This window comes from Rattus rattus, chromosome 1 (genome assembly GCF_011064425.1).
Source record: "Rattus rattus isolate New Zealand chromosome 1, Rrattus_CSIRO_v1, whole genome shotgun sequence".
Taxonomy (NCBI): Eukaryota; Metazoa; Chordata; class Mammalia; order Rodentia; family Muridae; genus Rattus; species Rattus rattus.
Window position 1 is genome coordinate 42,906,264 of NC_046154.1, and position 14,324 is coordinate 42,920,587.

At 46.0% G+C, this 14,324-nt stretch overlaps 1 protein-coding gene across 5 annotated transcripts in view; it reads right to left on the minus strand.

Moving 5' to 3' along the window:
* Positions 1-14,324, minus strand: part of Elavl4 (ELAV like RNA binding protein 4) — an 86,858-nt gene that overhangs the window by 4,073 nt on the left and 68,461 nt on the right. For all 5 annotated transcript variants that reach the window (XM_032900247.1, XM_032900272.1, XM_032900263.1 and 2 more), the window contains exons 4-6: positions 5,220-5,373; positions 3,525-3,750; positions 1,866-1,904 (exon numbers count right to left, since the gene is read on the minus strand). In XM_032900247.1, the coding sequence (XP_032756138.1) occupies positions 1,866-1,904; positions 3,525-3,750; positions 5,220-5,373 (419 nt within the window). The remainder of the gene's footprint in view (positions 1-1,865; positions 1,905-3,524; positions 3,751-5,219; positions 5,374-14,324) is intronic.

Here is a 14,324-nt window from a genome sequence, read left to right on the forward strand (position 1 = left end):
CTTGGAGGTTTAGAAGTCATTAAAATTTCACATATAACTAGAATTTAGAAAATAATCTAAAGATATGCTGAGCAGAACAACTCAGCAGATTTTTTTTTTTTTTTGCTACTATTCAACAAACCAGGTTTCCCTTTTGCTTAAAAAACCTAACAATAAAACAAAAACAAAACTATTTTTGGTGCAGATCCTAAAGGGGTAAAATGACTTAATTGTTATTTGTAGTATTTTTAAAGACTGATTTATAAACGATTTCTCCTTCAGCCTGACATCTTTCCATTCGTGTGCAAAAAGCAACTAAATACTTATTAGAAGGCCAAGATCAGGGCCAGTAGAGGGGCGTTAAGTAGGACTGCCACTCAAGTTAGTGATAATTACCTGGAACACTAAGCTAGGATGGAGGCCACACCCAAATCTTGATTTAATATAAAGGAGAATCTTGTTATCACTAGAGCTGGCTATGCTTGGTTAGGCTGGGTTGGGCTGGGCTGGATTGGACACTGGATGATGTGGCCACACATGGACCAGTTGTCCCTAGTCTCGGGTGTGTTACAACCTTTTCCACATAGCATCTGGACTGAAGTTAAAAGAGCAGCCAAGGTATGGAATAGAGCTAGAAAGGTGCAGTGCGCCTGGGAATAGGCAAGCAGAGTTGGCCATGTGGCGGTAAGTCATAGTAAGCAACACCAGAGCTGGGATTGAGATTTAAGAGGCTGCTGCTCTCGCTGCTGGTGAAGCTGCAGTCAATTTACTCCCTTCCCTGTGTGCTAGCTCCCAGTCAGGGTACTTACCATGCATAGCCAAGTGGTGAAAGACCTGGAGAAGGTTGGGAATGTGCTGGTGGCTATTTAAGACCACATCCCTTTCCCTCAACTGATGAAGGGGTATTAAGGAGCACATCTCTACCAAGGAAGAATATGAGGAGGCTATCTATGTCCCTGGCAGCCCTGTGGAGCCTCTCAGGTCACATATGGGAACGTCACAGACATAGTGACATAACCCACCTAACTTCCAAGACTCTATTTCAGTTTAGGCTTGGAAAGCCTTTGATTACATTCAGAAACTCTCAAACCCTTGGGCCTTTTTCAGTTCCCAGCCTCATAAAAAGGGAGCTCTTTATTCTTTAACAATCTTTAATATTCTTTAATGTAAGAAACCTTAAATGTAAGCCCCCCCCATATAACTGAGAGAATACTTATAATAACACCTGAAACCTATAATAAAAGAAGCCCTTGGTTGAGGTGCACACAGATACACTTCATTCTCATGATGTGCTGGAAATGCACAGAGGTGGGGTGAGAGCCAAAGAAGCCGTCCATGTATTAATTCATGATTTGGCCAGGGCTTATAGTTAAAAAAAATCTATTTTTTTTCTTACTGAAAAATCACAAGATTGTCAGCCATGATTAGCAAAATGTTCTAATTTTGATTTGCTGGGATTTGCCCTCTTCAACTGAATCCTGGTAAGAAATGTAAGACAGGTGCTTGGCAAGTTTGCAAAATCAGCCAGAAAAGTCAGGTTTTCTCCTCAAGGAAGGCACACAGGACTAGATCAGATCACCCAGGACTTGGCAGCTGTGGCACCTGAACCATCGGGAAAGCCCCAAAAAAAAAAAAAAAAAACCAAAAAAAAAAAAAAAAGAAAAAGAAAAAGAAAAAAGAAAAAAGAAAAAGACATACATTTTTGTGTGCCCCAAAAGAAACAAAATCAACCAAGGTTCAAAATTAAAATTAGGAATTTGACATGCTGGTGGAGGAAAAAGGAAAAATTAAGAAAAAAAATAAGTAAAGTTAGTGAATTAAAAAAAAAATTCTAGCCCCAGTCTGTGCCAACACGGACATCTGGCAATCTGTGGAGTTTTAATTACCTCTTTACGCCATAGGCCATATTAAGCAAATTGTCCAGCCTGCAAAGAGAAGGAGGGTCTCTGGGTTAATGCCTCGCAGATGGCAAGATCACTCAATGGAACTATTAATAAGAATGCTCCATTTTCAAAGAAGAAAAGCTCGACAACTTTCCCCACTGCTCAGGAGACTCTCCATGGGCAGTTCTCTCTTTTCCTGTTTCCAATGGCAAGTAATTCATGTTGAGGTCAATGCTAGAGCCTAAAGCAGGTGTCTAATGAACCCTGTTTTCTTCTAAGGTCTGAATTCATTCAGCGTTCCCCTACCCCAGAAAATTTGTTCGAATTTCCGTTTATGTTACTTGAGAAACTGTTAAAGCGTGATGTTCTCACATTATTTACCTTTTATTACAACTAAGCTTGTGGGCAAAGGTCTCTGTTCCAGGTCAACAATACATCCTTACAGACTACACATACGAAACCGACCTTTTCTGTTAGTCTAGCTGCTTTAACTAAATATGGCCACACAACACACAGTTTGGAAGGCAGGGTGATTTTAGGAGCTAAGATTTTAAAAAACAACAAACAAACAAACAATCCCTCCCAAATAGTTTACTATTTATACCCTCAAAGCACCTCCCAGCAAAATGTCATTACTGTGATAATCTTCCTCAAATTCCTTCCTTGGGGACAAGCTATTCACACTATGGGGCAGTAGTAACCATAGTTTCCACCATCAGGAGCCTGCTGTAAAGGCTTCTTACATAAACACTACATGCGCTTTCACACAAGATAGAAATTACAAGGCTTGTGTCCTTTCTGACATCGTTAACCATTCAGAGTCATGGGGCATCGGAGGATACGTGAAGGGGCCAATTTCTTCCCTCAGCCAGATGGGCAGTTACTATTACAGAGAGAAGGACCTATTTTCTCATGTGAGGTTTGACAACTAGAAACGCCTTTCATTAAAGGGAAGTTGCTTCGTGGGCAGAGTAAAGTCATCACTTAGAATTTACTAAGGGGAGGTCAAGACCATGTGTCTCCCCTGAATGACAGAGGCTGGCTAGAGTCTAACTGCTGGCCTGGGAAAAACCCGCCTTTCAGAAATGTCCCACAGTGAACTTGTTCACCGCACCGGGGACTGGGTGACATTGAGTCTCCAAAGAAACACTAGTAAGGGTATAGATGAATCTTCCTTTTCTTCTTCCCAGGGTATGTGACTCAAGAGAGTAAAGTTAATATTAAAGAGACTCTCCTCCCCTGGATTCCAACAGAATTACTTAGGAAAAGAGGTGAGGACAAGCCACGGCTGGCAAGACACCTCTGGGTCTACCCTGCCTTAGCTGCTGCATATGGCTACATCTTAATGATTAACTCCATTGAAGCAGACTCTTCTTGTCTGGCTAAATACAGAGATTTTGTTTATACCAGTGGACCTCAAGTTTAAAACATAGTCACAGGGACAGGCTGGTAGAGGGCCAGGAAGTGCTTCTAGTCTGATTGTTTGATTTTATAGATGTGGAAAAGGATGCTCTGGGGAAGCCTCATGCAGTGATAGCTTGGGTGGGGCAGAGGCAGTGTGCCCTGTTCTGCCCTTCAGACTATGGGCTCCCTGGCCCATGCGTCATCCATACTGGTGTGTGTGTAGTGGGTAAGTACGGTCCTTCCTCTGCAGGTGCCTACCTGAATCTTTGAGCCTGGTGGTGGAGAGGGCCAGGGTATCGCCTGTTGGGGGACTGGTACAGCTGGGAGAGCAGGGCCTGGCTGGACTTCTGGCTGGGGTTGTTGGCAAACTTCACAGTAATCGGTTCTGTAGCACCGCTGGGCTTCTGGCCATTCAGCCCTTTGATGGCTTCTTCTGCCTCAATCCTCTTATCAAAGCGGATGAATCCCACCCCTCTAGAGACTCCTGGGGAAAGGAAAAAGAACATTTGTAAAGAGTGAACAAATGTATCACTGGGAAGTGCCCTGTGGCTATTTTACAGCCACTCGAGTCACCTGTGAGGTCAGCTCCCTGAATCTTTGTCACTCACCAAAATGCAGGTGTGCATTTCTGCCAGCATAGCTCTGGGCGGATGTCCCCAGTGCAGAAAGCACATGGGTGGTTCCCTCCAGGCCTTCATGGCTGCCCTGCCCAGTTCCCATCCACCTTAGCTATTGTAAATAACCACCCAACACTGTCTAGTTCTGCAGAGTGCTTTATATATCACATACTGGAACTATCATTTATTTGAAAAGCAACCTCTGACCGCACACTGCACCCTTTAGGTACATAGTCTGTGCTTCTTTCGAATTCTTTGAATGATGTACTTTATACCCCAACACTTATTCTTTTTTCTCTTAAACAGAAACAAATAAAACCTACAAATTACCTTTCCCAGAGTCTTTGCTACATGCAGAAAAAATCCAGACTTTTCGAGATAGCAATTGTTGCCTTTGGCAATCTGGCTTCAAATCTATTGAAACTCATATCGGCCACACTGACCTGCATTGAACAAGCCACATTCATTCTCAACATTCTACCTTGTGATACACCACCTTCTGCATCTAGACTGCTCTATCCCTTCCTTCTTGCCAGGACACTGCCCTGTTCAGTTCCAAAGCCCTGTTCCAAAATTGCCTCCACCACGGAGCCTTTCCAACAACTATCGCCAGGGACAGTACACCTTCTGAGCTTTCATGGGACACTGGACAGTCCCTAGCAAGTATCTGCCACACTGGAGTCGGTAGGTTCTCTGTCTCCTTTTTCTTGGTTCGGAGTATCTCTCTGTACAGTGTTTGAGGCAGTCAACACCAATGGGAGATGGAAGCATGAATCAAATAGTAAGCATCTCAAATCGGCATCAAATCAGGCATAGACAAAGGACAGCGTAACGAATAGTGCAGTCCAAGCTACCTTACATCTCTTTCCGAGATGGTTGGGTTTCTTTCTTATGGACAAAGAACCCTAGCACTAGAAACTTGGCGTACCTCTTTACAGTTGACTAGCTAGCGGGAAGGCTGGCTTCCTCGTTCAGATGATTACTCCACGTGTAGACTAAGGCAGCTTGAAATCCCCTCTAGCTCTGCACTGCTGTGGTCTGGAGCTAGAGCTGTACATATAGTTAGTTTCACACACAGCTTGAGGGCCGAGAGAAAGTTTGAAGGCCACAGAATCCCACTCTCAACTTGACACCCACATCTTCCTTTACAACTCTGCCAAGTAGTTTAGCTGTGGAGACCCTGGCTTCTCAAGGTGGCTCATTCAGGCAGTCTATGTACAAGTGTCAGAAAGCTTCCTGTCCCAGTTATAAACTCAACTTCAACAACCATGCACCTACTTCTGTAGGTAAGAGGGCATAGATGTACAGGGACATCAACGACAAGGAAACACTTAACCTGTGACTTGATCAACCAGGATGCGTGAGGTGATGATGCGACCGTACTGAGAGAAAAGCTGCTCCAGCTCCTTCTGGGTCATGGTCTTGGGAAGGCCACTGACGTACAGGTTAGCATCCCTGATTGAGGCCGAGCTCGGACGGGCGTACGACACCTAGGAGAAGGTAGGAGATGCTAAATGCATGACAGGCCCTCATCCTTAGAGAGGAGACCGAGGTAACAACCAGGATGACAGTCCCTTGTCTGTCCTCAGGACCCATGGTTCTTGTATAAGAAACAGTAAGAACAGGAGAACAACAAGAGATGAACAAAAGGAGAGTCGTCGACAGAACTTAAAACAAACGCACAGATAAGGGTCTCTAAGTGCAGAACAAAATAGCTTCTGCATGGCAGCTGTTAAATGCAGAACTACCCACGCATGAAGTTCTGAAGATTTACCTCCTGGATGTGGGAGTATAGATGATTTACTGTATCCAACACATAATAAACTTTGAATAAACCAAGAAAAAAGCCCCTGAAATTCTGCTCTGCACATTTCTCTCTGTGCCATCTTCCCCACCCCCACTCCCTATCCAAAGCATAAAAGCAATCGGGTTCTCTGTAAGATTTTTTTTTTTTAATGTCCCATCCTTTGTGTTGCTCCAATCTGTTCCCATGAGGTCCCATGTGCCCATGTCATCCGCTGAATGACAAAGTGCTGGTGAAATGGGGTTGAATGAACATCTGCTTGTTAGACTCGATATGTGACCTTGTTGTCACATCTGCAAGGACCAGTCGCCTCTAACTTCGAGGCAGGGCAGATAGAACCACAACAAACAGAATGGGGGCACGGTAGACAAGAAGGACGGTGGGAGAGAAAAGAGAGCTTCCGCGGCGCTTATAATAAGCTTGACTTTGTAAATTTGTCCTCCCAGATCTCCCAACTGCTGTTTTTTTCCTCCCCAAAAAGCTAACACAGAGTTGTAAACAGATCTGAGATTCCATCTGTAAGAAGCCAAATCTTCAGCAGTACACATAAGCAGAGCAAACCCCAGCAGTCATTAATTTTAGACTTCCACTTATTTATTTATTTATTTTTTTAAGACAACAACATCAGACATTTGAAATATAATTTACAGCTAGTCTAACAAAAGCACGTTCCGGCTAAAGCTATTTCTGGGGTGGTTATGGCTCAGAACGGATGCTGAAAGCGGTCATTTCAGAGTACGTCTGACAACGGTGGAGAGGAAGGGGTCTCGATGCCTTAGCATTCTCAGCTGGCAGTTTTATTTAATCTATACCACGGATTCAGAAGACTAAATCCATTAGGGTGAGAGTGTGGGCATAGCCTTGCGTGTGTGATGATGCGTACACATAAACATAGGGGCGCACAATATGGATATTAAGAGCTAAACGTTGAGCTACAAAGCTGGCCTTGTTTGTGACATCCTCAGACCAAGACAACAAGCACAGAAAGAGGATGAAGGACAGGCAGACCCCTTACTCATGGCAGGCGCAGTGCCCCTTTCTATGACAGAGACACTAGGTCCCTTTATGAGTTCTATACCTAAATATAGATGTTGACTCAACAGAAAATGATGTGAATGACTAATCTGCGTCGTTAGCCTCCTCTCACTGATGGAGCCAGGCAGCTGCCTTCAGTATCTACATCTTGTAGAAAATCATGGGTGGCCTGGGGGCCTCTGCACATGCCACATTGTCCCAGCGCTTGGCAGAGAGACATAGTGGCCTCTCTATGGTGGGTCTGTTTGCATTTGAGGTCAGGGAACTGAAGGATCAAGAGCCCCATGTAACTGTCTGGGCAGGACTCTACTCCACAGAGAGTGCTCCTAAAACATGTTTTCTGAGGGGCTAGAACGGCTTCAACATAGCAGAACTGTTTTTCATTCAGGAGGGACTATGGTAGGAAGGAAGAAATCTGTCCACAGTAATAAGGCTTAGCAGTCTCACCTTGCCGATTACTGATGTTATCTGAATAGCTTTGTGTTCCCTCAAAGTTCAACCTCCCCCACTGCATGCCTTTTTACTCAGGGGAAAGAGGCCAGATCCCACTCTTGTAAGGGCTTAGTTCAATGCCACCTTCTCTGGGAAGTCTTCTCTGTCTGCAACTGCCTCATCCTGAGGGCCTCTTTAGCGGTGTTCTTGTTCTGACCTTAACTCCCCACCCAGTCTTATGGTTTTCTTGAGGGGTGCGAATATGCGTCTTTTAATATCTGTGGCTCCACCTCTCAGAACAGAGCCTGAAACCTGCAGGGGGCACAGAACATGCTGACCGAAATGAATGAATACCCAGAGCTCACGGTGAAGGATGCTGGCGTCTGTAGTTCTTCTGGGTTAACTGCACTGTGGTTTCTCCACTGAAGTCACTGAGCCAAGCACCCATAATCATAGCTTGTGCCCTCACCAAGTGAAGAACTAAGGGATGGGCTTCTTACTCTCTAGTGTCTGAGGTCGGAAGGACCAAGGGGAGTTTGTTTCAAAATGAGATATCACCTCTCTCAGCAATCACTTCTGGAAGATCAACTCTCTGTGGTGGGAACACAGCACAGACCAGGCATCTTGTTCACCTTCAACAGAGAGCAGGTACATCAGGATTTTCTAAATAAACGTGGGGTGAGTGGGAGAATGAATGAGAAAACACAGTGACTCACTGTCACAAAGTCACAAGGTGTGTGCCATGCCAAGGCTGTATGTTACTTAGCGTGACTTAAACACAGGAGAGGGGTACGTTGACGTCTAGAAGAACCAGGAGATGATGGAGCTGTAATGAGATTGGTGGTAAGATGACGAGGAAATGGTTTGGTAACAGCCTTCTGCCGTGAGGACACATGAGATAAGGAAGGTTAAGGGTTGTACAATGCCTGGCAGTGTATAGTCTACTACTCAACAGCTGCACAGCACATAGGAAAGACGTTATCTGCCGGTTTGGGGCAGCTAAATCTGGGGTCCAGAAAGCAGCATGTTGAGGCAGATTCTTGGACAAAGGGAGTTGGCACTGGAAAGTCAATGTCACGATCAAAACTATTTCTCCCAAAGATGATCTTGAGGCAGAATCTCAGCTGAGCTGGAGAGAATTACAGCCCCAGAGACGGACTGAGGTATAGGGCAGTGGTGGGTCCCCTTCAGGTCGGCTGACAGGGAGCAGCATCTGGGATGTTCTATCCCCGTTTAGTTTTCCTCTTCTGTTTAGAGACACAGCTTTTTGCTCTTTTAGCCCTTTGTGCAAGGAACCTCTGAGGGAAGGACCGGGCAAGAGTGCTAGGGGAATGATTTGCTCAGTCTTGCATCTAAAGGCTCACCTCAGACCTAAAAAGTTCAACTTCCCTCAAACATTTGTTAAACTCCAGCAGAAGGCCTGCCAATACCAGGCCCTCTGCTAGCCTGAGACATGTCCAGCAAATGTTAACCTTCAGCCCCTGCAGAAAGACTGTACTGGTGTCCCGTTGCCCCTCCTGAGCTGGCGGCTTAGAGTTCAGAGCGCCCACTGCTACAGACAGTGCTCTGGGAGAACCCTCAGGATCTTGCTCAGTTCATTCATCCAGGATCTCTGATGAGAAGATTGGCATTTCTAGGTCAGCTCGGCTTTTGTTCTAGACAAAGCTGTGAGTGAAGAAGCCACTCCTCTTTTGTGTGAGGGTGGCCCAAAGGCAGGTGACTGAACTGCAGACTTCACACACAATCTTGACAGAGATTGTCAGCATTTCCACATGCCCCAGATCTCTCTTCCTGTGAGTGTGTAGTCCCCGCATCCACTATAAAAGGACACGATAGCAACAAACTTAGGAGCCTAGGTGCTAGAAGTGGTCTTGAAAATCTGGGGTCGAGGGCCACACAAGATAGACGTTTCTGAGAACAAGAAGTTTACATCTACATGAAGATCCTACACTACCCCGGGCATCACTGGCTGCTACAAAGCTCTTCTTTGAGGCCTCAGGAACATCTTTTCTGTTCTTATGAGCCTCCGTCATCAACAGGTGCTAGTCAGAGTGTTAGGTAACTGCATTTTGAAATGTTACTCCAAAGTGTATACGTACGTTACTTTTACTGAAATTGAGATCCCAATAGAGAGTAGAAAAAAGACACAGAGGTTAAGAGCTTTAGATAGGAGTTCTGTTTCCTCTCCAAATGTGTGACTTTGTACCTGAGAAGCATCTCTTGAGTAACAGAGCTCAGAAGACCTCTAGAAGATCCACTTGCACATGAGATTCCTTGGCACAAAGACTGTCCCAAAGTAAGTGCTCAATAAACCGTGACTTTGATATGGCTGGTATGTAAACAGGCCTTCTTCTAGACTCTGGGGAGCAGAAATGTCTACAACAGTCTCTGACATGCGGGCCTGCTAGCCTAGCAGAGGAGACACGCACAGCTTCCTTCATTATTTGAAGATCAAGCTACAGATTTCCCCCCAGCCTGTTGTAACACCCTATTCTCTGAGTGAATACAAACTCCCCAGAGCAGGCAGGTCCCCAGGGAACATTCATTCTAAAGAAACCAGGAGAAAGGCAGCAGAGAGCAGACTCTGGGGCTGCCAGGGCTTCTATGAGCCAGTCCTCCCAGGGACCCATAATTCCACCTGTGGGAGCAGGGAGACCAGAAAGCAGTCAGCCGGCTCCTGGAAACCACAGCTTTGACTGTGAGGACTGGTTTACCTCTGTGCCTTGTGGACTCAGCCCTCCGCACAAGCAGGCCAGGTGTCTGCTTTTGTGGCTCTATTCTTTATGCTCCTCTCAGCACCTGTCACCTGATACAGACCATTCTAAAAAAAATACTGGGGATAAAGCCTCAAGGTAACATCTCAGGTGCAGTTTGATTCCCCCCACCCCCACCCCCACCCCAGAACTCTCCAATGTGTCTTAAACACCTTGTGATAGAAGTCCGAATACTTCACCTGGGCATTCAGAGCATCTGGCCCTGGCAGCTGGCCCAACCTCATCTCCTGCTGACCTCCACATGCACCCTTATGCTTCAGTTCAGACAAAGAACCAGGCCCAGGAAGCTGGCTCTGTATTGAAAGTTTCTACCTCCACACCTTTGTTCTTTGTGTTTGATTATCCTGGTGGCAAAAAATGAATTCCTGGTTCCCTTCTAGGCCTAGCCATATCCTCCACGAGGCCTGGGTATACATGGCAATTCTTTTCAAGACTGCTACGGAAGTGGCCGTCTCCATGGTCACAGCTATCATGCCCTATCCCCCATCACAGTCATCTGTCCCTAACACACCTCTCCTCCCCCATCAGGTTACACACTGCAATGATCCTGCCACACTCACTTTCCACCTAGTTTCAAAGCCTTACTAGGGCAGGAGCTCAATTGAAACTAAATGTATAATTCACTTTAGTGAGTGGATTTCAGATGCTTTCCCAGGAGCTGATGCAAATGGAAAGAACCATAGAGTTGGGGCGTATCTAAGGTTATCATGAGTGCATCTGAAACACAGCGGGCCTGTAGTATCGGAGACCCAAGAGGCCCAGTATGTCTTTTTAGGAAAGTTGTGATGATATATTCATGTGCCTTGAAACTGCCTTTTGGAAAAAAAAAATCTATCAGACTGGGGTGGAGCTTAGCCATTAAAGGATAGCCTCACAACCAGAAAAAAAAAATAAAGCATTAGATTGTCAGAGGTGCATACTTAGTACAGGGCTCTTTATGTCTGACTGGGTCCTCTAATTGGGCGAGATGTGAAAGAGATTTCTTGTCGTGATTAGGGCAAGAACACATGCCAGACGTGGAGCTCCAGCTTCCTCTCCACTCAGTCGCAGCTCCTGCCTCCTGCTTCACGGGAGCCTTAGGAGTGTTGTAGCCATCTGGAAACTCTACACTCCTTCCTACCATACAGGGCTCCTGACTCTGCTGTCTGTGCCTTAGTAAGAGTCAGATCCACTCCCTTTTAATGCATCTCCAGAGCAGGTGGATAGAGGAAGGGATCTGCCCACTCCTGCTCCGGGCCTTTGTCACTAACCTTAGGGGTAAACCTACTCATCTTTATTCCTGGGAGCATCTGCTGAGCTCTTGCTGCAAGCCATGGTTGCCTACACACGAAAAACCATTATTTCCACCTTCCAGATGATAGATTCTGGTGCAGTGAGATAAAGTACGTTGCCAAGGTCATGCAGCTGAACTAAGACAAACTCGAATATGACTCAAAGTTCTGGGATCTTTCCACTGGGCCACACCAACACGGACAGTGAAATAAAAGTTACATTCTTGGCACAAACCGTCACTGTTCTTGGGAAGGTACCAAGTTGGAATGGCCATGCTGTAATATTTTATTAGACTATTAGATGTGGAAAGAACCATCTTCCAGAGAGGACATAGATTTGGAGAAGGAATGTGGTGCCCAAGGTCATCCCATATAGTTTTTCAGCAGAGCTGGGGCTTGACTATCCTATCAAGAGTTCTTCTGAATGGAAAAAAAGGGGAGACTCAAGGAGGGCTAGGTGCGCTACAGTCCGTTACGGACAAGTCGCTTTACCCCCGGCCTCATGAGTGCTATGGAGAACTGTTTCTTTAGTCCCCAGGGCCGGAGATGTCCTAGGCCAACATCATTTCACAGAACTTCCTGGGATCAGGAAGACATTCGATGCCCATAATGTCCAATGATAGTTACTACTGCCGCACAGTTACTGAGTACTTCCGGCAGTCTGAATGTGACCAAGGAACTAGACTACTTAATTAACTCCATGTGGAACTAGTGACTGCTTCATTGAACTGGGCAGCATCGGGCCCGGAAACGATGCTGAGCTGTAGCATCTCAGGGCTCGGAGGGCACACAGGCTCATCCAGTCAGAATTCATGCCGGAAGATCATCCGGGAAGGTTCCATTTCAATGGCTCTGATGACGAAGGGCTCTTTCCTATTCTGTATTTCTGTACTGATGGCTGTGCAGGCTTCCTTCCTAGCTACATTAAATAAAAGGTTGAAATAATGCCTTAGCCTCACTGCAATTTGTTTTCCAGGAGAATGGAACCATAGCCTTTCGGGGTAGACATGTGAGTGCACAGCCCGCTATCCATCTTTGTTACTCACCTTTGGGCAACACTCAAATGTCAGGACTCTTTAAACCAGGGGGATGAAAATGGAAGCCTTGGGGCAAGGTGGTCCACCTTTCTTCTAATGTGGAGATATCATCCCAACCCTCATGCCTGGGCTGTGTATATGTGTGATTTTTTTGGAAGCTCACATGACACTATTTGCTTCTTTTACACTTACAAATGCCCTCATACCCCACCCAAGCCTTTCTGAAAACTTGAATGTGCTTCTACCTTGCACCTGACCAGTTTTCTTTTGTAATTTAGACCCAGGACCCAGAGAACGCTTCAAGATGCTGGGATGGTATCAAGTTCAGTGGGCTGAGAAGGCAGAACCATTTCTATTCCCAATCCCCTCTATTCCTATATCTGTATGTATTCAAAATAACTGATTCAAAGAAAGTTAACCAGGCACCTGAAATCAGAGCAGTCAAATGCATTCTGTCACTAAAGAGCAGCAGAGGTGGGGTGGGGTGGACAGTCTGCCTGGGCGTCTCTGGTTTCAGTGGAGTGGCTCTGGTCTTTTCGTTGGGGATTCAGTGACCCAGCACCTTGGCTGACCTTGGCAGCTAAGGGTTCCTGCACTCTCTGAGATACAGCTTTGATGGGGGTGGTAGTGCCTTTTGGTTATTAACAAGATAGAGGGAGGCAGGCTATTATTTCTGGGTGGGGTGATATCCGTCAGCAAAAAAATGATCTGCTAACTCTCCGGGAAGCGTTAAGAGCCATGATAGGAGAAATAATTGCTTGTGCCGAGTGCAAAGAAAAGACGCCTCAGCGGAATGGAGGCCTTCAGCAAGGCAGGTGGAGAGCTGAAGAAGCAGAGAGGGAGGGGGCACTGCTGCCCACGACCCCTGGCAAGAGAGAGGAGCTGGTGAAGTGAATGGGAACCTGCAACGCTCAAATGTGGAGAGGTCCCCAGAGGCAGTGCTAGTGCGATTAGGTGAATAAGGAATAAACGTTGAAATGATTAAGCAGCATCTTTACAGGAGAGGCGGAGGATCTAGCCCACTTCCTCCCCAGAGAAGAAGGGGGGGTTCCTTCTGAGGAGCTCTCTCCCCCAGCAGCCTCTTCCCTGGTTGAGCTCTCTGAAGACCTGGGCTGCTGCCTAGTGATAAGGCACCTTTCTTACTTCCCACACCTGCAGCTCTCAGGGGCCCACTCAGAGCGGCAGAGGCAATCCCTTCAGCTGAGTGAACCCCGGGTGCCGAGATTGCTCACACCCAGGTTTGCACAAGAGCTGTGCTCTAGAAATGGTTTTTATTATTTCAGCTTGTACTTTTATCATTTGAATAAAGCTTCATATAATTGTATAAGACATAAAGTCATTTATAAACATATAATTCAATGAAGAAAAACCCCACATACAGACACACACATACACACACATGTTCTATATTATGCATGAAAAAAAAAAAAAAACTCCCACCAAACACAAACCTCTCAACAGTTATTATTCAGAATCTAAGGCTGATAAACCCTACTGCAGCACCCTGCGAGACTCTCAGAGAAAGCTGAGTATCAACCCAACGCCTGTTTGGACTACTACTGTCTTGCGGACCCTTTCTTTCTTCCTTGTCCCTCTCTCTCTGCTCCTTGTGTCCTTCCCCTTTGGCTATGAAGCCTTGAACTCATAATAATCTCTCTGCCTTAGTCTCCTCAGAGCTGGATCAACATCCCACTCAACCCCAGTTCTGTTTGCTCTTAATTAATGTGACAAGGAGCAGAAGCAAAGGTAGCCGGATTCAATTGAGCATTTCTTAGTGAGAGGCCAAAGTGACAGGGTAAATTCAGAAGGTGCTCTTTCACAGTCAGCTAGGATGGGCACCAGTTGTCAAGGAGTACCAGGGGTTGGATCATTCTGAGGGCCCACAGCCTATTACCTCAGTCTCGGGATATTATCGGAGTCTTGTTGGAGATAAGTGAAAAAAAAAATAGAAAAAAGAACAAATAGCACCCCAGGCCCTACATGAGGTAAACCATCTCCCCTGTAGCAAGCCCATGGTCCATACCACTCTATGGCCCATGAAACACTTGGATGGAGAATTTCCAGGCCATTGCAGTCTGTGGTTCACTT